Genomic DNA, 23,842 nt, shown 5'->3' on the forward strand with positions numbered 1-23,842 from the left:
AAATACATGTGATTCAAGTCAGTATTCTAAAATCTAAACAGAGAACACTCAGAGGATGTTACGCTTCTCCCAGTGTTTGAATGGCTTAGGGAGAATGGGAAGCATGGCATGAAAGAAGACTCAAAAACGTTTCTGTATCTTCTGTAATTATTAAAGAATTGGTCAAAGTCATACACAATTACCTACCATGTAACGATCTGGTGGTCTTGAAAACATGAAAGAATCCCATTAAGGGTTTGATATTTGATTACCCAAGTGAAGAGCAACAATTTTCCATGATTCGTTGTCCATTCGAACAGGAAATGAACTAGAACGTCTATCAAGGGAGAATGAAAAGCACTCACTGTATTCAGTGATCATGTGAACAATGTGGAAAGGTGCCCAGCACGCAGCAAAGAGAGCCACCACCGTCACCATCATAATGACAGCTCGCTTCTTCTTCCTGGACCCATAAGGATACACTGTATGAGTTAACTTCTTGGCAAATTTGTCACAGTGATATCAAAGTTATTAAATCAAGTTTGAGCCTAAAGCTCTCTACCTTAATTTTTCACATATTAATAAAGCTCATGACAGGTTAATGGTGGACTCTTTCTCATCTTTTCCCATCGCTTTTACCCTCATCCCTATATTTCTCAGATTATCAACCTCCTTATGATGTATGCTCAAGACGGGGCTAGCACCCTGCTAGATGCCTGGCATGGATCGCATCATTCACCTTCTCAGTAAGCCACTTGGTGGAGGCAGAAACTGAGGCACAGAGAAGGTTACGTCACTCGCAAAGTCAGACGGCCAGTAAGCACTTAACTGTAAGGGCGAGTGTGGACTTAAAGTTAGGCCGCTTAACTTCAGTGCTTAAGCTCTTACTCAATTTATATTGAAGAGCACTCTTCTGAAGAAGTGGGAGAGCTAAATCAGCAGTAAGTCCCAGGGTGCTCAACAGTCCAGGGCTCCTCACTGACAGGGAGGATTGCTTCATACAAACTGCGTCACTAGAGGTCGCTGCACACTTGAAGAAATAAAATTTCATCAAACCACGAAACTCTTTATAAGGTTTTTGTTTTTGCTTTTGTTTGTAATAGCCATTCCATGTAGATTACAGAATAAACCATATGGGCTACAAGTACCATATCAGTAAATTGTGTTTGAAAATTTTTTTATTAATGAATGTGATCAGAAAAGAAAGCCCTTATTATTATACCAATAATAATAATTTAAAGTAAATAGCATACTCTGGTCACCAAAGGACTTTCATACATCTCTCATGTATTTTAGCATCTCTTTTGGGTAGGAGGAAGTGAGGATGGATATTTATTAAGCTCCCTGGTACACAGGAGGAAAGCCGGAAGCTTAGGAGTAAGGATGCTCATCCACACCACGTGGCTGGTGAGTGGCGGGGAAGAACACACCACAGCTCTTCCCACCATGTCATACCGACATGGAGATGAAAATGTAACAATTTTCTAAATTCCTACCATACCTAGGGCACCTGGGTGGCTCAGTTGGTTGGGCGACTGCCTTCGGCTCAGGTCATGATCCTGGAGTCCCGGGATCGAGTCCCACATGGGGCTCCCTGCTCAGGAGGGATTCTGCTTCTCCCTCTGACCCTCCCCCCTCTCATGTGCTCTCTGTCTCTCTCATTCTCTCTCTTTCAAATAAATAAATAAATAAATCTTTAAAAAAATAATAAAAAATAAAAAAAAATAAATTCCTACCCTACCTAAAATCTCCATACTTTAAAGTCAGCCCATGCCCTAAACATGAATTAGAAATGGCACTTGGGCTAAATTTCCCAGGAATTCAGAAATGTCTGGCAACTGCTCCTTCAAGCACGACTAATTAAAGGCATTTTAAACAGAGGTGAGTATTTCATTAAACGGACCTGGTTATTTTTGACATTTTTTTTCCATGAATAGTTCGGAGCACTGAGCAATCGCCCACTCTCTTCTTTATCCAAAGTTCATAGCCGATTTTACTGTAGAGGCTAAGCATCAGCATGAGAGGCAGGAGGAAGAGAATGACAAGGATGAGGGTGGTATCGATTTTCCGGTGTGCAGGGCTGGCCCACTCTTCCAGACAGCAGACATGTTCTTTTTCATATAAGAAGTCATACTTAACCTTTAACAGAAGAACAATTCAGTTAGAAGAACCAGAGTCAGCATCCAAAGAAAAGAAAGCAGCCGAGTACTATTCTAATGCTGCATTTTTCAGATCCTTACATATTTACTGGGGGTACATATTGCAAACGAGACACATTTTTATGGTTCTTTTGTTGTGAAGTGTCATTTTTCCACTTCATTCCATACGTTCTTAACGGTTTTATACTTTCTTTTCTATTTTAATGGAATTGAGATCAATAGCCGGTTTATTTATTTTTTTAATCTTTTACCACTTTTTACCTGATAGCCATAATTTTTGAATTAGGTGAAAGAAAGCCATACTCTTTGGCCAGAGTATGTATGTATACCATCCAGAGGAAGAACTTGGTTTTCCAGATGAAGAATACACTACAATAACCAAAGTATGTATGAAAAAAGTATTTTGTATTTGCATGCCAGCTAGTTTAATGTTACATTATTTTGCTTCCTCAATTGTTGAGGAGACAAACTTTGGCAAGGCATCAGATGTCTCTCAATTGATAGTACTGACAGCTTGTCTTTTGTTACTGCTATTTCAGATTGGAATGATCAGGTTGCTTGCAAAGATTTTAGAAAGGTAACTGATAGCTTTAAGATTCTGGGATGAATAAGAAATTGGGATTCAAACTATGGTCAATCTACAAATATTCAGACTCAGCTATAAGCCTCTGAGGTAGATATTTTACGGAAAGGCAATGTCTCCTTATTAATACTATTTCTGACAGACTCATGAGTTCAAAATATTATTAATAACAATATTAATAATAATAGCGAATGCTAATAAGGGACAAACTATTCAAAGCATATTCGAGAGTCATTTATCTGGATAATAAGAACAAAAGAGAATTTAGCAAAACTACTGCCATTCTCTTCTCTTCAGAGCTTTCCAGATGAAGAATACCTGGGTCTTAGATGTATTTCTGCCTTCATTCCTGCAAATTTTATCACCAATCTTTAATCAGTTGAATTGGGGAAAAAGCTTCCTCGTATACTCATCAAAGGTAAGAAAATTCAAGCTCTGATCGAGGTGTTATTTACAAATAAAGGAGGGATGAAAACATTTATTGGATAATAATTTCAAGATCCAAACTCCCTGGGAACTGGAAATAAAGTGAACCGGATATAAAGTGAAAGTGATTCCATGTAGGCAGAGCCCACAAAGGTCAACAGCCATGGGTCAACACATTGGTATATCTTAAGACACAAAGCTACCCCAGCAGTCTCCAGAGAGGTGCATGTTGCTCTGGGGAGACTTTCTGAGGGCACGGGCAGATGGCTTTAAAGGAGCCAATTTCAGATCTTCGTACGGTTCCCTAAAATTCCACTGCCTCAGGGCGCCTTGATGGCCCAGTCAGTTGAGTGGCCGGTTCTTGATTTCAGCTCAGGTCATGATTTCAGTGTCCTGGGATCGAGCCCTGTGTCAGGCTCTGTGCCCAGTGGGGAGTCTGCTTGGGATTCTCTCTCTCCCTCTGCCTCCCCCCCTTCCCTCTGCTCGTGCTCTCTCTCTAAAATAAATAAATAAGCAAACAAACAAACAAACAAATAAATAAATAAATAAAATCTTTAAAACTCCACTGCCTAAGAGAAGCCTGAGACTGAGTGTTGTGCTGGGTCTACGTTCCCAGTTCCTCATTTCTAATCCCTCTTCTTCCCAGCTACATAAGCCAGATCTCTTACCCAGCCCCAGTCTTACTAGGAGGCACTGATAAAGGAGGTGGTTTGAATTACTGATGTCAGTGAAGCCACCATGATCAAGAAACCATAAATACGTGACAGGGCTTTGTGCTTCTTCCTATAGTAAACATGTTTCTATTCAGGGTAAAGCTTGGCGTTAGAAAAAAGGTGCTTTGACAGGTGTTGAGATGTCGTGAATTTACATTTTTCATCCAGCGAAGGGGCAGAAGTGATGACAATTTTAATTTAACCACCTCATTGCTTCTATCCCCTGAAAATTGTCAAATACATCACTCCTGAGAGAGAGTCCAGTGAGAGCAAAGCAAAGAGAACTTCAGTGGATGGAAATGGTGAAGTCGGTGGTGCCTTGTTTCACCCAGGTGAGAAATTCAGGCTTTGTGCATGCTCACACACATTCTCTCTGGTAGAATTTTAGAAGTGAGAAGGAGGCCATGAGGATACATATTAATACATTTGTCTGGCATGGAAAATGAAATCACACTTCTTCCTGACAGAAAGCAAATCTGATTCGGCTGATTTATCCGATAGGGAGGACTGGCTTTGCCAATTACATATGCATTTTCTACAAACTAAATGAGTTACACATTTAAACTATATTTAGAGCATATGATAAAATAATTCTATTTGAAGAAATAGACAAATCCTCTTGTGGCTAGGGGCCAGGAATGGACCCCACAAAGGAGTGCTGGGTTAGGTCACCTATGAGAGGACTCCCTTGGTACAGGATTCCTGCTGGGGTAGGGACGGCCTTGGAGAAAAGAGCTGGCAACAAACAGTTGTGTGTGGAAGCTAAAGGGTCTCGACGAGCAGCTGCTGGAGAAGGGAATAGCAGTCAGAAGCCTCAGTGATGTTATCTTTGAAAAACCCACAAGCAAAGAGTGGAGCATGGGCAACAGTCGCGCGCAGAGGGCTTCGATACCAGAGTACAGCTGTCCCCTCCTCTCCTCACCCTTTTAACCAGCTTCCAAGGAGCCAGAGGCAGTCAATTGAATGGGAAAAGAGAAATGCACAGTAAGGAAGGGGAGGAGAGGGGGATCACGCCCCTTTTCCATATGGTAGGGTTCTAGACCTAAAAATAGCTTAAGCTGAGGGAAGGGGTTGTTTTGCATTGATTGAGAGTAGGGATTTATGTGATTGTGGCACCGGGCTGGGCATTTAACCACAGAGTTAACACTGCTGTTGTGACTGAAAGTGACCAGAGGAATGTTGCTCTCTGAATGGTTGGAAGAGTTACAGGGCCTGCTCAGGGCTTCATCCACGACACTGCATCAGAGTCCTGGGAAGTCCTCAGATCACATTTCTGTAGGTAGCAAGGGACAGAATAAAATTACCTCCTGCTCTCACCTCTGGAGTCTAGCTCATTCAATATACCGGTCACATAAAAAATCAAGTCATGTTTTCAATGTACCCTTGCCTGAGGGCTCATTTGTTATCCTTCCAATGGACATTGCACATCCAATAAAGTTTCACATTTGCTTCTGTCAATTTAAAAAGGTATAAAAAGGACACATGGTTTAAAAAATTATCTTAGTGTGTATGTGAACAACTCCCTACTGCCTTTGAAGACTACTGTCTGGGCTAGATCACCGATACAGGACATGCTGAAATATGTATGCCCCACTGGGGAGACTGGGTCACCAAAAAACAGCACCATGCTCCCTCCACTGTGAATCCCCATGCAATGCTGGGCCCATCCAATAGAGGTGTGAGGGAAAGAGAGAGGTCAGATAAGATGATCCTGCCACACATTCCAATTCAAATTTCAATTTGTCAATGTATGGGAGATAGATAAGAAAGGACTTATGAAGGAGAATCAACTAATAAGCAGATAGTTGATGACGATTTTTTAATGTGATTTAAAAATAAAAGAAAAATCTAGAGCAACCATTGAACTCTTCAAATGTAACAAGACAATGTAGAAAGTGACCCTGGTAAATTTTCTTTTAAGTATTAAAGCCTTTATAATATAAGATCAAAGGAGAGCTAGATAAACAGAGGGGGGAAAATCTTAAAACAAATTATTTTATTCCACTTGAAATTTTTTCAATGAAATAATTGGGACATACAAATTTGCAGGAAGAAATCAGATTATCATTGAGAAGGCTGGGAAACATTTCAATAATATGACTACCAATCCCAAGCCCGACCTACCTCAAGGCGTTGCACATGCCACATGGGTGATCCAACGATGACTGCCACCAGCCAAACCACACCTGCCAAAACTTAAAATCATCAGAATATGGCTCCATCAGTGAAGCAAAACACATGCATGCTCTGAGCATAAAGACTCCTTATATGCAATCATCGCTGCCCTCAAGCAGTGTAGGGGTCTACCTGTTCTCACGGCCACTCTTTCACCATCTTCAAAATTGCTGCTGGAATAGTCCTCTTTAAAACAATAAACAATAAAACTCCTGAATAGTGTTTTGGTGACTAAACCCTTAACATGGTTCCTGAGGTTCTCTCACTTGCCCCTCTCTCCTCGTACATTTCTGTCCGTGTTCTTCAAACCAGAGTCCTCTACTGAGGAACTTAAATAGTTGCTTTCAGTCCCTGTATCCCAGAATGCATTGAGCTGTTCTGTGCCCCAACACTGTCACACTGGACTGGCACCTTATTCTCACTACCTGTGAATTCATTTTCCAGGACTTGACTCAAATGTCACTTTCTCTAGGAAATCTTTGAAGGCCACCATCATTTCCAGATAGAACTGACTGCTAATTTCCTGTTGTCTCTATGTGCCCTCTAGTCATTTGCTTAGTCATTTCTTTTCAACTTCCTTAGTCATTTCTTTTCAACTTCCTCTAAGTTCATTGAGGGCAAAGACAATGCAATTTACTCTTTTTGTTTGTTTGTTTCCCCAAACAAGAGTCCAAGGAAAATTCCTGGCCCTCAGTAGATGTTGATCAAGCACCTGCTGTCCGGTTCTTACAACTGAGTACCATTTATCTTAAGCCTCATAACATGAGGCTTTACAAAAACAAACACTTAAAACATCAGAAACCAGAGTGCTCTTTCCAAATTCCCTGTCCTCCATGGTTTTGGTGAGGGAATTGCTTTAATGATGTGTCCTTAGCCAGAAACAAAAGAGAATCTGAACAGACTAGGATGAGGCCAGAACCAAGAGACCCAACATCAATTCTGAGAGCAATTTCTCGGCTCAAATTCTTCTTGTTCTTCCTATATTGAGTAGCACCATTGAGAAAACAGTATATTGCCTTGGGTTTCAAGAAACTGAGACTCACTTAAACTGTCACTGGGGTTTATTATAAAGAAACACATGAACTGGCCCTGCCTATAGAGAATCATTATTATTCAAAGATTTAAGACAGTTCTGACTCACAAATCAATCTCTCTCCACATTGCCATACACATATATTCTATTCTAGTCCGATCAGTATCTCATATTATCTTATGTCCAATCACTTTTCCAATCTTTAGTAGAAATTCTGGAGGAACTGAGTCTAATTGGCTTGACTCATTGCCAGTCCTTCTGGGTTTACTGCCTGTTCAGGGATTGAAGGGCCAGGGTTAGATTTATATTACTGGTATAATCTGTGAACACTTGTGGGCAAGTGAGTCTAGCAGGTCGCTGCTGGCGGTGGCCCTGGGGGCAAAGCAGTCTCAGCTAGGAGGTACTGGGCACAAAGACAAGGTTGGTTCCCAGTGTAACAGAGCTAGAGAGAGCTCTCAGGCAACACTGCACGAAAGTCCCACGGGGAGATGAGACTTCTTGATTTAAAATCCTTTCTGTCTCCCATGACTTTTTTGAGTAGAAATTGCCTTGACTTCCTGTTATTGACTTTGCCTTCAGATCTTGAGACTCTCTACTTCTCTTTCCTTTTTTAATAACGTCCCTCCTCCATGTATTCCTTTTTTCATCCACTTTCCACACCCACACATGCTTTTCAGATGTTTTGAAGGTGGAAAGATGTCAATTATTAAAAGCAATGAGGCCTTTGAATTCTTTGTAGGGAGGATATGCCATACATTTGAAACTAACTAAAACTAATGAATATTTTCCCTGTTGATTTATCTATTCATTTCAAACTATGTAAAATGAGTTTGGCATTGCAAAGCCTTCAGGAGTTCTTTCTGTAATTCTATTCTCCCATGCTGGCTAAATTCTTATAGCAGAAATAAATGTTTACTCATTCCTCTCAAGTGAGATAAAATTAGTAAAAATTGCTCTTTGGTTATCGCCTTAGTTGCTCCCTCAATCTCTCATTGATGAACTATCATACATTCAAACCACTGGGAAGCACATTAAGATTTTAAATGCCTCAATGATAATGATCGAATAGAGAAATTCTTCTCTCTTACTATGCTAGGTTTTAGGACATTGCTTCAAGTTTGCCACTTATCAAGAGGTACCTGCTCATCATGACTTGCTGACTCAGGAATGGTTACAGCAAACTGAGGATTCAGGAATGCCTGAAGCAAAATTATGAAGTGGATGGAATTTGTGTTCGTCAGGCACCTCTAGCACTCAGCACCCGGGGATCTCATGAGCCCTGTGGACTTCTGCTATTGTGGCCTCACCACTGGGGCCACCTCTGAGCAGCACCCCTATTCTTTACCTTTCGAAAAAGCACCTTTCCTTCCCCTATCAAAATCTACCTGTTCTAAGAAGGGCATTTTAGCTTAGATGCCTCTTACCTGAGGATAACAGTTTACTAATCTAATAAATGTTACTGTGGTAATGCCACTGAAAGGTTATCTTAAATTAGCTGAAAGTAGTGTTTAAAAGTTAAGACTTAAACTGAAGAAGTAACTCTGAAATGGGAGATTTTAAGTGTGGGGGTAGGCCTAAAGGAGAAAAGGAGTGAGGGTCAGGGTAAATGGGGAGACGTCTAAAATCCTGAAGTTACACCCCGATGCCTACAAGCTAGACAAGAAGCTACTTGTCTGGTTCATCAATACAGTTCGCTGTGAAGAAATTCTGTGTGTTATGTAATAAAGAATGGCAATACTGCCCCTGGTACATCCTCACCTAGCACGGTGAAGGCCCTTCTGTTGGTGTATTGCCACTTCATTTTAAAAGGATGCACAAGTCCCTGGTGCCTTTCCACAGCAATGCAGGTCATGGTGAGAATTTCTGTCACGATAGCAGTAGACTGGACAAATGGCAGCATCTTGCAAATGAAAGCACCTACAACAAGGAAACAGGACAAGTTAAACATCAAGAATAAAAGTGTTATCTGTGTCTCTGTAATTGTTGCAGTTAATTAATTCTGAACCTCTGTTCAAAAGTTTTATGACTATAATTACATTATAGATTCAAAATAATTGAGAAAGTTTGAACTGGCTGGTATTTTCTCTAAGTACCTAAATTATAGGTGATTACTTGTAAGAGGACAATGAAAAGGCAAGTAAGTATCTGGTCATGCAGGAAAAAAAAAATCAATGTGAGTCTTGCTTAAGAAAGAGCAAAGGCAGTGTGAACTGGTCTCCTGGAGTCTCAACCACACAGCAATCTTTGATTATTTCTTCCTTTTTTTGTTCTCTGTCAAATCATAACAAAGGAAGAATTCTCACCAAAGACTCGGATCTCTTCTTTTATTTTTTATTCTCCTTTGACTTTCCGTCCACGACCTTACGTGTGGCTTACATCATTACACTCTTAACTGATTTCACTTTCTCGAATGCAAAGGTCTCAAACGGGTGGCCCCTGGGCAAGATTTGGTCTGCACACATGCTTTGCATGATTTACACAATATTATTACAATATATGAATACATTGTCAGCATTATGAAACGTTTACACTATCTTTCTTGGCCTTCCACCATTTATTTGTAACCCTGGTCTGGTGTTTCCGCTCTTGAATCTATCCTGTTCATTGCTACCAAATTAATTATTCTGATTTATCAGTGAATCAGAAGGTCAAGGAATATGAAAAGTTGGAAGAGACCTCAGAAGTCATGGAGTCCAAGCTCTCACCAAAACCAGAAATCGTCTTTTCAACTTCTCTCACAGATGCTCTGCCAAGCTCTGCTTAAATACCTGCAGAGGAGTCTTGCTTGCCAGCATACTGCCATCTCAAGCTGATGCTTGGCTTTTTTTTTTTCTTTTCTTTCTTCTGCTTAGAATGCTCTTCCCCCAGAGAACTCCCTCCCACCCTTTACCAAAGACTTTACTCAAATTCCTCCTCAGTGAGGCTGACCTGATCTGACAGTGTATCTGTAACTAAGGTCTGCCCCATTCCCCTTCCACCTCCTCTCATCGCTCGGGTCTTATTCTACTCTTTTCCCATAACTCTTTCACCTTCCAACAGACTACATAATTTACTGATTGGCTTCATTTCTCATTAAATGTTTCCCCATACCTTCCAGAATGTAAACACCCTAGAGTGAGGATTCTTGTCTGTTTTCCTCACTGACACATTTCAAGCATTTAGAGTGGCACAAGAAGGATCTCAAACGACATTCACTGAATTGAAGATAATGAGTAACCCAGGAGGCTTTTGACCTTTAGAAGTGCCTCCATTCAACTTTGGAAAGTCTCTTACTGGAGAAAGTGCTTTTTAATAGTTCCACCCACTTCTTCCAGTTTCGCTTTCTGCTTTCTGAGAGTTTCAGAACTAACCAACTATCTTTTCCAAACATCAGCTCTTTCTTATATTTGAAAGAAGCTTTCATGTCACTCCTAAGTCTTTTCCTTTCTGGTTGTCCCAGCTGTTCCTCATTTGACATGCTTTTCAGAACTTTCAATTCCTTGGACACCTTCCAAGGACTTCCTCTGGTTAGTAACTACACAGTTCAGAAGGAAGGAAACCTACCATCCTCAAAATGTGGTCTGGCTAAAGCAGAAACTGCAAGACTACATTGCCTCCTTGGGTCTGAACACCCTCTTCTGTGACTATAACTAAAATTTACATCAGCCTTTGGTGCTAGAATTTTCACATGGTTGGTTTCTGTGGCACTTGAAATCAACTTGAAATAAACTGGATCTAATAGAAAATTATTGTTTTTTATAGAAAAATTTTTTTAATCCAAGATCTTATGACTAAGGAAAAAAATGTATTTAGATATCACTCTAGATACCCCCTTTCCAGTCCTTTTTGGAAGCTCCAAAGCCAATCACATTCATTCTCATCCTCTGTTCCAGTTCCCCAAATCCCAACCCTGTTCAATGTTAGGGTCTTTCCTTATCTAGCAAGATAGTTTATATGCCAAGTGCAGAAATTTGCTTTCAATACTAATGTATTTCACTCTTTGAATACTGATCACACTGTGAAAGAATTAAATTACCTTAAATCCTGTTTTGGATGTGAGACTTGAATAAAGGAATATATGAATAAATTATTTATCTGAAAATTTCTCCTTTTTTTGTTTTTGTTTTTAAATGTGATGAGAATTTCTTCCATTCTTTTAAACAAGTTGTTTATTAAAAAAAAATAGTTGGACAGGCTGAGGTTAAAGAAACACCAGAAGAAACTTTCCATGAAATGAAAACATGGACTCATTATCAACACAATTTAGGTATAACTATCCAAACAACTAAGAATTATTACGGTAGTGTTCACTGTAGTCTTATCTCATGGTAGTGTTATCCATCCTAAATATATTCATCTTTCTCATAATAGCATAAGAAATTGGTCAACTGATCCCCTGCTATCAGGATGGACACACTGTGATCCCAGTTCACCTGATCTATTAGTTAGCCACTCAGTCTTGATTTCATCATTTGTAAAAAGGGATTAATGACACCCATCTGTCATAGGACCAAAGTGTGTGCTTTATAAAATCACATAAATACCCAGCACAGATGTGTTTCTTAATAAATGGAAGCTCTTTTATCATCAGACAACCTGGTTAAAAGAATTGAGGTAAATTTGGTACATTTAGAGCTAACAGATTTTTTATGAATAGATTCTAAACTACCCATTAAAGGACATCTAGTTTTATAACATTTCCCAGATAAAGATACTGCAGCTCAAAAAATTCAAGCAATTTGCCCACATCCACACAGCTGTTTATTGACAGATGAGGGCATGTGCCTAGGTCATCTGAATCCAGTTCTTTTCACTATGTCACCCTCATTTAACTTAATACATCCATGCTATGTGGCAGTTCTCTTGTCTCATAAATGTTTAATAATCTTATTTAATAATCCACTTGAGAATTTTGTACTGTTGTAATAGTTCTATAATCTGTCATCTTAACCTTTTAATGTATCCAGACAGCATTAGCCCAACTCATCCTTCTGACATTTCTTCAACCAATATTCTACGAAATTACTGACAGTGTTTTCTTCTTTTTTAAAAAAGATTTTATTTATTTATTTATTTGTTTGAGTGCACAAGTGTGGGGAGGGGCAGAGGGAGAAGGAAAGAGAGAATCTGAAGCAGACTCCACGTGTTGAGCATGGAGCCCAATGCGGGGCTTGGGATCCCATGACCCTGAGACCATGATCTGAGCCTAAATCAAGAATTGGACACTTAACTGACTGAGCAACCCAGGTGCCCCCGACAGTGTTTTCTTGATTATATTGCCAAGTTTCTTCAATGTTATGGCGTGGTATTTATCTAGGCTGAAGCTTTGAGTTTTTTAAAAAAATAAATAGATGCTCTTTTCCCATCTACTCACTTATCTTAGATCTTTATTTTCATTCTAACCATTTTTGGTATGCTTTTTTTAAATTTGGACATTATTTTCCAAGGACTAGAAGACTAAAGCAAAATAGGCATTGAAGAGTTTTTTGTTTTGTTTTGTTTTTGTTTTTGTTTTTTTTTCTCTGTCCTTCATTAAATTTCCAAGCCTCGCTTCCTTTTTCAGCTTCTTGTTCTGGTAATCTCTCTGATGAGAGAAGTCTGGCCCTTCCTAGGACCAGACACACACATATTCCCTGTGGGTGTTGCCTGTTGCTTGGGGAGATTCTCAACTCAGAGGCACAGAACTCTTGGGGTTGGTTGGGTTTGCATGATTGAAATAATGCTGCCTGAAATACAAGAGGGTTGTTTGGTATGTAACAATCACTGTGACAGACAGTCTTTGATTTATTTTTCATTTTTCATTTTTTCTTTCTTTTTATTAATAGAAATTTTTATGAGATAATTATAGATTCACATGCAGTTGTAAGAAATAATACAGAGAAATCCCTTGTGTAGTTTTTTCAGTTTCCTCCAATGGTAACATTTTGCAAAATTATAGTAAAATATTATGACCAAGATATGGATGTTAATACAATCTGCTGATTATATTTAGATTTTCCAGTTTTACTTTAAGTCCTTCCTGTGTGTGTGTGTGTGTGTGTGTGTGTGTGTGTGTGTGTGTGTTCTATATGATTTTATTACTTGTGTAGGTTTAGGTATCTGCCACCACATCAAGTACTAAACAGTTCCAACACCCAAGGGTCCCTCCTGCTGCCCTTTTATAACCACACCCAAGCCCCTCCTGCTTCTGCCAATCCCTGTTCCTAACCACTGGCAATCTTCCATTTGTCTTCTTCCATTTTTAATCTGTCTTCCATTTGTAAAATTTTCTAATTTCACAAATGTTACATAAATTGAGTAATACAATATATAACCTCTTGGGATTGTTCTATTTTCTTTCAGCACAATCCCCTGGACACTCATCCAAGTTTTTGCATGCACCAATAGTTTATTCTTTTGTATGGCTTACCAAGATTCCCCAGTTTGTTTAATCATTCATACATTGAAAAACATCTGGGCTACTTCAGTTTTTTACTACTACAAATAAAGCGGTTATGAATATTTGTGTACAGGTTTTGGTACACACAAGTCTTCATTTTTCTGGGATAAATGCCCAAGAATGTAATTTACAGGTTGTATGGCAATTGCAGGTTGTATGGCAATTGCATGTTTGGCAATTGCCAAAATTACAGGTTGTCTGGCAATGGCATTTACAAGAAACTGTCTAACGATTTTCCAGAGTGGCTGTATCATTTTACATTCCTATTGGCAAAGTATAAGTGACGCAGTTTCTTCATATTCTTTTTTTTTGTAAAGATTTATTTATTTATTTGAAAGAGCAAGAGAAAGTGAGAAAAAGGGAGTGCACAGGTGGGAGGTGCAGAGAGAGAGAGTCTAAAGCAGACTCTGTGCTGAGTGTGGAAGCTGACATGGGACTGAATCCCACAACCCCGAGACCACGACCTGCGCAGAAACCAAGAGTCAGACACTTAACCAAATGTGCACCCAGGCACCCCAGTTTATTCATATTCTTGTCAAAATTTAGATTTGTCATTTTTTAAATTTTAGTCATTCTGATAGCTGTAGAGTGATATCTTGTTTTTTTTTTTATTTCCCTGATTTCTAATAATGCTGAACATGTTTTCATGTGTTTCTTTGCTGTCTGTATATTCTTTTAGATAAAATGTCCCTTCATATCTTTTGTTGTCCATTTTCTAATTGAACTGTCTTTTCGGAACTAAGGTTTAAGAGTGCATTATATGATCTAGATGCTAGTCCTTAGTCAGACAAAAGATATATGCTTTATGAGAATTTTCTCCCAGTTTAGCTTGTCTTTTCATCTCTTCACATGGGCTTTCACAGAGTAAGTGTTTAATTTTGATGAGGTGAGTTTATCAAATTTTCCTTTTATGCATTGTGCTTTTGGTGTCAGTTAAGAACTCTAAGAACTCTGGGTCCAATCGTGAAGATTTTCTCATTTTTTTTCTTCTAAGTTTTATAGCTTTGCATTTACTTTTCAGTCTATGATCCATTTCGAGAAAATTTTTATATAAAGTATGAGATTTAAGGAGTTTTTATGTGTTTTGTTTGTTTCTTTTGGCCTATGAATGTCAATTCCTTCATCAATAATTGTTGAACAGGAAAGTCCTTCCTCCATTGACATGCACCTTTGTTGAAAGCAGTTGAGCATATTTGTGTAGATATATTTTTGATTTCTCTATTCTATGCTATTCATCTGTCTATCTCTGCCAATACCATAATGTCTTGATTACTTTATCTACATAGGAAGCTTTAATATAAGGTAAAGGGATTCCTCCCACTGCATTCTTTTTTGTCAAGATTACTTTAGCTTTCAGACCGAAAAAGCACACCTGGTTAAAGTTCCAAACACTCCCCACTATAAGGAAGGAGGAACTCTGTAGAGGATGGACCAGTAAGAAAGAGCAATAGCAGAGTGCACACAGCATACACCAGCAACACTTCCTGGTCTCCTTTGTGGTTGTTGTTTTCTTTTTCTTTCTTCTTTTCTTTTTTGGACAAAATGATGAGACAGAGAAATTCACCCCAAAAGGAAGAACTGGATGTGGTACTCATAGCAAGGGATTTAATCAGTACAGATATAAGTAAGATGTCTAAACTAGAATTTAAAGCAACGATTATAGAGATACTAGCTGGGCTTTAAAAAAGCATAGAAGACACTAGAGAATCCCTTACTGTAGAGATATAAGAACTGAAATCTAGTCAGGCTGAAATTAAAAATGCTATAACCAAGATACAGTCCCAAGTGGAGGCCATAAAATGAGGATGAACTAAGCAGAAGAGCAAATCAGTGATAAAGCAGATAAAATGATGGAAAATAATGAAGCTGAGAAGAATACGGAAAGAAAACTATTAGATCACAAAGGCATGCTTAGGGAACTCAGCAATTCCATAAAGTGAAATAATATCCAAATTATAGGAATCCCAGAGTAGAAGAGTGGGGAAAAGGGGCAGAAGGTTTATTTGAAAAAATTATAGCTGAGAACTTCCCTAATCTGGGGGAGGAAACAAGCATTCAAGTTCCAAGAGGCACAGAGAACTCTCCTCAAAAATCAACCAAAAAGGCAACTCTATTGGGACCCCTCTCACTCTTGGGAGTTTTTTCTGTATCTTCACTTAATAAACTTCTATTGCTTTACTCACACACAAAAACGTTAACAAAAACAGGTCAACATAAGGACATATTATAGTGAAATTTGCAAATTACAAAGATAAAGAGAAAATCCTGAAAACAGCTAGAGACGAAAAGGTCCTTAACCTACAAGGGTAGACACATAAGGCTGGCAGCAGATCTATCCACAGAGACCTGGCAGCCAGAAAGGATTGGCATGATATATTCAATGTGCTAAATGGGAAAAATAGGCAGCCAAGAATACTTTATCCAGCAAGGCTGTCATTCAGAATAGGAGAGATAAAGCATTTCCAAGACAAACAAAAACTAAAGGAATTCATGAACACTAAATCAGCTCTGCAAGAAATATTACAGGGACACTTTGAGCATAAAGAGAGACCAAGAGTAATGAAGACCAGAGAGGAATGGAGACAATCTACAGGAACAGGGACTTTACAGGTAATACAATGGCACTAAATTCATATCTTTCAATAATTACTCTGAAAGTAAATGGGCTCAATGTTCCAATCAAAAGACACAGAGTACCAGAATGGATTAAAAAACAAAAAACAAAAAAAACAAGACCCATCAATATGCTGCTTACAAGAGACTCACTTTAGATCCAAAGACACCTCCAGATTGAAAATGAGGGGATGGAGAACTATTTATCATGCCAATGGAAATCAAAAGAAAGCTGGAGTAGGCATCCTTATTTAGATAAACTAGATTTTAAACCAAAGACTGTAATAAGAGATGAAGGACACTATGTCATAATAAAGGGGTCTATCCAACAAGAAGATCTAACAGTTGTAAATATTTATGCCCCTAACTGGGAGCAGCCAAATATATAAATCAATCAATAACAAACTTAAAGAAACTCACTGATAATAATACAATAATAGTATGGGACTTTAACACCCCCCTCACAGCCATGGACACATCATCTAAGCAGAAGATCAACAAGGAAACAAGGGCTTTGGATGACACACCGGACCAGGTGGACTTAACAGATATATTCAGAGCATTTCATCCTAAAGCGACAGAATACACATTCTTCCCAAGTGCACATGGAACATTCTCCAGAATAGGTCACATATTGGATCACAAAACAGACTCAACTGGTACAAAAAGATTGAGATCATATCATGCATATTTTCAGACCACAATGCTATGAAACTTGAAATCAACCACAAGAAAAAACTTGGAAGAACCACAAATACATGGAGGTTAAAGAACATCCAACTAAAGAATGAATGGATCAGCCAGGAAATTAAAGAATAATTAAAAAAAAAAATACACGGAAGCAAATGAAAATGAAATCATGACAGTTCAAAAGCTTTGGGATACAACAAAGGTGGTCCCAAGAGAGAAGTAGATAATAATACAGGCCTTCCTCAAGAAACAAGAAAAGTCTCAAATACACAACCTAACCTTACACCTAAAGGAGCTGGAAAAAGATCAGCAAATAAAGCCTAAATCCAGCAGGAGAAGGGAAATAATAATCAGAGCTTAAATCAATGATATAGAAATAACTAAAACAAACAAACAAACAGTAGAACCAATCAATGAAACTAGGAGCTGAATCTTTGAAAGAATTAACAAGAATTGAAACTCCCTAGCCAGACTTATTAAATAGGAAAGAGAAAGGATCCAAATAAATAAAATCATGAATGAAAGAGAGATCACAACCAACATCACAGAAAAACAAACAATTATAAGAGAATATTATGAGCAATTGTATGCCAACAAATTAGGCAATCTGGAAGAAATGGATGAATTCCTAGAAACATATAAACTATCAAAACTGAAACAAGAAGATATAGAAAATCTGAACAGCCCCATAACCAGGAAAGAAATTGAATCAGTAATCAAAAAATCTCCCAACAAACAAGAGTCCAGGGCCGGGTGGCCTCCCAGGGGAGGCCTACCAAACATTTAAGGAAGAATTAATACCTATTCTTCTGACACTGTTCCAAAAAATAGTAATGGAAGGAAAACTTCCAAACTCATTGTATGAGGCCAGAATTACCTTGATCCCAAAACCATACAAGCATCTTTAATACATCGAGTCTTCCAATCCATGAACACAGTATGTCTCTCCGTTTACTTATGTATTCTCTGACTTCCTTTATTATCATTTTGCATTTTTCAGCATAAGACCTATATGTTTTGTTTCATGGTATACCTAAGTATTTCATTTTCTTTGGATTAATTATAAGTAGTATTGTATTTTTCATTTGTTCCTGAATGTTACTTGTTAATATGTATAAATACCATTGAGTTTTGTGCACTGATCTTGTATACTGTGACCTTGCTGAATTCACTTATTATAGGAGTTTTTGGTAGAGTCCTTGGGATTTTCTATGCAGAAAATAATGTCATCTGAAAATATAGTATTATTTCTTCCTTTCCAAACTGCATGGCTTTTATTTCCTTTCTTTGTCTTTGTGCAGTGGCTTGAATTTTGAGAGCTATGTTACATAAGAGTGGTGAGAACAAACATCCTTGCTCTTAGAACAAAAGTATTCAGGTTTTACCATTGAATATGGTGCTAGTTGTAGGTTTTTACATTTTACATTTTCTTTATCAAGTCGAGGAAGTTTCTATTTCTAACTTGCTGTGAATTTTATCATGAATAGTCCTGGATTTTGTAAAATGTTTCTCTGCCAATTGCTATGATTATATGATTTTTCTTCTTTAGCTAATTACATTGATTAGGTATGGTAGATTACATTGATTATTTTAATAAATTTTGAGTCAATATTGAGTCAGTCTTATATACCTAGGATAAATCCCACTTGATCATCCTTTTTGTATGTTGTTGGATTCTGTTTGCTAAAATATTAAGGTTTTTGTATCTAAGTTCATGAAAGATAGTAGTTTACAGTTTTCCCTTTATTGTATTGTCTCTCTCTCTGGTTGATTTATCAGAGTAATAAAGGCCTCTTAAAATGAATTAATTATTGTTCCCTCCGCTTAAATTTTCTGGAAAAGTTTGTGTAAAGGTAGCATTAATTCTTTAAATGTTTCATAGAATTCTCCAGTGTAACTATCTGGACCTGGAGATTTCTTTTTGGGAGATTTTTAGATGCAAAGTATTTTTTCATCACTTTCCTTTTAAAAATGTCTTTTATATTTTTTTAAATTTTATTTATTTATTTATTTGAGAATGAGCAAGCAAGAGAAAGAGCACCAGCGGGCGAAGGGAGGAGGAGGGGCAGAGGAAGAGGGACAGCAGTCTCCCCACTAAGCAGGAAGCCAATGTGGGGCTTGATCCTAGGACCCCCGTATCATGACCTGAGCTGAAGGCAGATGCTTAACCAACCGAGTCACCTAGGCACCCCCAAAAATGTCTTTTAAATCACAGAATTATGAACATATGGTCTAAAATCAGAAGGGCTTCAATGAAAAAGAATAGGTCTCTGCCCACCCTTGCTCACCTGCTGTCCTAGTCCCCAGCACCTACTTGTTTTTAATTCTTCTACCAGGTAACTTCACATCTTGAAACAAAGTGGTTTAGATTGCCTTTTCTTCATTTACTGATTTTACATGATATATATTGAGTTTCTTCTAGGATAGATGGGCTTTTGGTTCACTTTTATCACCTCTTATTCCTTCTCCCTACAGTTTTTTAATTTTCTTGTAGTAATAACACTCTTCAATAACTCCTTTGGAAAGGTTTTGGGAGATTATTTCATAAATTCTTGCATGTAGATTCCTCTATCTTAGACTCATAGAGTAATATACTTAAAACCCTATTCACTGGCTTATCAACTTGCAACAGTTTATCTTGTTCCCCACTTTGCAAGATAATGATACTCCACCTCCTTCCTCCTTTTCTTTTTCTCTTCTTCCTTCAAACTTCTGTCAGCTTGCCTTTACATTTACTTTATCAACCAGATAACTTTCCATTCTGTTTCATAGCCATATTAAGTCTTCTGCACTTGACCTACATTTTAATTATAAAAGATTAAAACTATAAACAGCATTTTCATTATTATGACTAAACACTATAATGACAAAGCCAACATGTATGTTCTACATACATTTCTTTTTCTCTGATTTTATAATTATGATCCTTGTTAACTTACTTATTGCTCTAAAGTATGCCATATTTTAATCTGGGCCATAACTTTCTTGCAGAGCATTTTTGTTTATTTAATTTTTCCTGGAGTTTTTTATTGCATTTCTTTTCTAGTTGGAAGAAGAAATATGTACATTCTTTCAACACATTCTACTGGTTTATAGTGTGACCTCTGGAGTTACTGCCTATGTTTAGATCCTGGATCTACGACTAGTTAACTTTGAGACCTAAAGCAAATTATCTTACTTCTCTGTGTCTTGGGTGTTCTTATCTTTAAAGTAGATGAGGATAATAGTACTTGTCCCATATAGCTGTTAGAAGATTAAATGAAATAAGAAGTATAATGTGCTTAGGACAGTGCTTGGCACTATGTGGAAGTGCATTCATGAATGTTAGCCACATTTATTGCTGTCATCATCACCATCATCAACATCCTCATCATTCTTACTATTTTATCTCAAGTTTTCACATAGCATATTTACTGCAAATCAGTTACAAATGGTGTTGGGAAAACTAGACAGCAACATGCAAAAGAATGAAACTGGACCACTTTCTTACACCATACACAAAAATAAATTCAAAATGAATGAAAGACCTAAATGTGAGACAGGAAACCATCAAAATCCTAGAGGAGAACACAGGCAGTAACCTTTCTGACATCAGCCATAGCAATTTCTTACTAGATGTTTCCTGAGGCTAGGGAAACAAAAGCAAAAATGAACTATTGGGACTTCATCAATATTTGTTCTTTTAAGATTCTTCTAGAAGACTACTAACTCACAATTTTTTTTAAGATTTATTCATTTATTTTTCAAGAGAAAGAGAGCGTGAGTGGGAGGGGCAGAGGGAGAGGGAGAGAGAATCTCAAGCAGACTCCATGGAGCCTGGTGTAGGGCTCAAGCTCACGAACCTTAGATCACAAGCTGAGCCAAAACCAAGAGTCAGATGGTTAAGTGACTGTGTCACCCAGGTGCCCCTACTGACTTCCAATTTTGATGACTGAAGTTTTTAAATTTTTTTTTTAAGACTGATGTATGGTGTTATCTTAAAATTCGTTCTCATTGGATTCCTTCTCCACTGTTTCTTTAATTTCATGGCTTCTTATTTCTTGTGTTTCATGTGAATTTTTCTCAAGTAATTTCTTTAAAATAATGATTTTAAAGTAAGCTCTTTAAGTTCTTGCACATCTGAAAATGGCTACAATATGACTTTAAATTCAATACCACCTTCCTTTGGAATATTGAAGACCTTGTTTTTTATTGACATTTTAGCATGAATGCATTTTTATTGTCCATCTGATTTTTTCTCCCTTACAAGTATCCTGCTTTACTATTGGGTAGCTTTTATTGATCTCTTTGTAATTGGAATTTTGAAATATTGGGGGGAAAACATTGAAGCATGTGTCATTTTTTACTCTTTCTCTTTGGCCTTGTCTGCACCTTTAGAATTTTGAGACTTCTAACTCTTTTATTTCTGTGCTTTTTTTGTGTGGAATGCGTATTAATCAGATGTTGGAATTCCTGGATTGATATTCCTATGTTTACCACTTTTGTTTATATATATTTTTTGCCTTATAAATTTTCTTTGTCTATTTGCTCCACATTATGGAGATTCATTTGTTTTTGTCTTCTAGCTCTTATAATTTACATATTAATTCAACAGTCATATTTTCACTTTTAAGAGTTTTTTCTTATTCTCAAAAGTGTTTCTTTTCAGAGAAGCTTCCTCATGATTTATGAAGTCAGTATCTCCTTAAATCCAGACATCTCCTACTCAACATTGGTAACTCCTTCGTGAAAAGGAGACATTCTGTGTGAAATATGCACTAGTAACCTATTTCCCATTATTTAAAAAGCCAAATTAAATTCCCAACACATTTCAAGTGTAACTTGTAACTAAAGCACAGTAAAACCATCATTTACTATATAAAATGTTTAAAATAATGCTCTTGACACAAAAACAGAATGGTTGTAATCAAATGGTGTGTATGTATGCTGCTCCGTATCAGCATTTTCATGGTGCATCATAAATATTTCTTTTTGAACAAGGCATAGCAAATAGCAAACATTAATAAATATGTTAGAAAAATGAAGGTAAAATTTGCAACAACAGTGGGACAAATACCTTGGATGTTTCATTATTCATGAAGAAAGGAACAGCCCAGAACTTGAAAGGGGAAGAGGGGTTGAGTATAATCATTGTCATTGGTGGTGAAAAGTGATGTCATGGGTAAACTGGGTTGCAAAGGTACAATTTCAGGCAAACTATGAGACTCAAAAGCTTAGAGATTCTTTATCGCTCTTATACTGAGGTAGGAAGTCCTAAATGGATCTTCAGGGAGGCAGAACAGAGCTTTATTGACTCTCCTCTAGTTCATGTTTATAGAATTCTTTGCATGTTGCTATAAGAAATATCAAGCAGTAATCTCTCCACCACCTTCAAAGATAATTATTATCATTAATAATTATCAAGTTATTTTCAGCAAGCAATATCTAGCGGTTTAATTATATGCTTTCCAGGTTATCACTGTGATTAACTTTTCCAACTCATATTCTTTTTTAAAAAAATATTTTATTTATTTATTTGACAGAGAGATGGAGGGAGAACAAGCCGCAGGAGTAGCAGAGGGAGAGGGAGAAGCAGGCTCTCTGCTGTGCAGGGAGCCTGATGAGGGGCTTGATCCCAGAACCCTGGGATCAGGACCTGAGCCGAAGGCAGTTGCCCAGCCGCCTGAGCCACCCAGGTGCCCCCCCCAAATGATATTCTAAACAAGTTCAGTACTTGTTAATTTGTCAGCATGATATTTAAAGGATTCTTCAACATCTTCTTCATCCACCTCTTCTCAAAGCCAGTCTTCTTTGCAAGAGTTAACAAAGAGTTGCAAAGAATGGCTCAATTGCAAAGAATGTATAAAATGATGTGATGCTTCCTCCGATGTCAGTAACATTTGGCACACACATCCCTTTGTGGACACTAGGCATGCTTTTCAAAACATCTATTTGTAATTTTGATGTTCTACCAACTATATTTGGAATATAGGTCAAGAATTTTTCAATGTATCATTTTTGTTTAAAATGTTTTATTAATTTGGGGCACATAAGTTTTTCTTATGTAAACATCAGCTTAAAAATTGTGGTGCTGAATGACCCATTTATTGTAGAAGTTTGAGACTTAAAAACAAATTGGGGGCACCTGGGTGACTCAGTTGGTTAAGCATCTGACTCTTGATCTCAGCTCAAGTCTCCATCTCAGGGTCGTGAGCTTAAGCCCTGCAGTAGGTTCCATATCCCACTTAAAAACAAAACAAAATAAATACTAATTCCACTGGGAAAATATTAAATGAGAAGACATTTTTCAGGATATGTCTGTACATATAAAAATACTACTTAGAGTTTTATTTCTAAATATATTTATAAATAATCCATTTCTTCTAGTTTCATTTTTCTGTCTTGTTCCCTTTTATTCTGCAAACTTTCTTCAAACTGTCTACAAATCCTTAGTTGCCTTTACATATTTAAGAATGTGGCAACGTGAAAGACAACTGGCATTCTGTGCGTACATGGGCTGGAGTGATCCCCAGAAAGACTTTGATTTAGAATGAGTAGGGACTTACAGATTGCAAAACCTTCAGGTTTTTCTTTGTGGAGCCAAATCTCATACTAATTCTGTAGTTCTGCTCAGAGTGCTTCCTTCAATTACTTTATAAGAAGAATCTTCTGGGTGTACATTTGTGCCAGAAAACAAGTTCAATACAGTAAAATTGTGTCTTATGGTATTTTTCTTCTATTTTTCATTATTCTAATAGCTACAAATACTATTTTAGAAAAAGAACTGAATTGGTTTTTTTCCTCTCCACTAATGGCAATAATTAGACTTTCAAATAATAGAATTAAATGAGCCCCCATTAAACATTAGGGTAATAAAGCAAAAAGCAATAGACAGCATTCTAGATATTGCTTGCCAATATTGTTTTAATGCATATTTTTCTTTTGTCATTTCTCAATCAACTTTAGTTCAACATTTTGCTTTTGGTTTTTAAATATTTTGACTTCTTTATCCTTGACTGTATTCAAACTGAATTGTTTGAAATACTACTTTGTAATGAAATGTTTATTTGTGGA

At 37.4% G+C, this 23,842-nt stretch overlaps 1 protein-coding gene across 1 annotated transcript in view; it reads right to left on the reverse strand.

The window, feature by feature from the left end:
• QRFPR (pyroglutamylated RFamide peptide receptor) overlaps positions 1 to 23,842 on the reverse strand; it is a 43,985-nt gene that overhangs the window by 2,576 nt on the left and 17,567 nt on the right. The window contains exons 2-5 of the mRNA XM_025874108.2: positions 8,827 to 8,985; positions 5,985 to 6,046; positions 1,883 to 2,118; positions 345 to 442 (exon numbers count right to left, since the gene is read on the reverse strand). Of these exons, the coding sequence (XP_025729893.1) occupies positions 345 to 442; positions 1,883 to 2,118; positions 5,985 to 6,046; positions 8,827 to 8,985 (555 nt within the window). The remainder of the gene's footprint in view (positions 1 to 344; positions 443 to 1,882; positions 2,119 to 5,984; positions 6,047 to 8,826; positions 8,986 to 23,842) is intronic.

Source organism: Callorhinus ursinus, unplaced genomic scaffold (assembly GCF_003265705.2).
Source record: "Callorhinus ursinus isolate GAN/ISIS: 27379988/994484 unplaced genomic scaffold, GSC_fseal_2.0 scaffold4, whole genome shotgun sequence".
NCBI classification, from domain to species: Eukaryota; Metazoa; Chordata; class Mammalia; order Carnivora; family Otariidae; genus Callorhinus; species Callorhinus ursinus.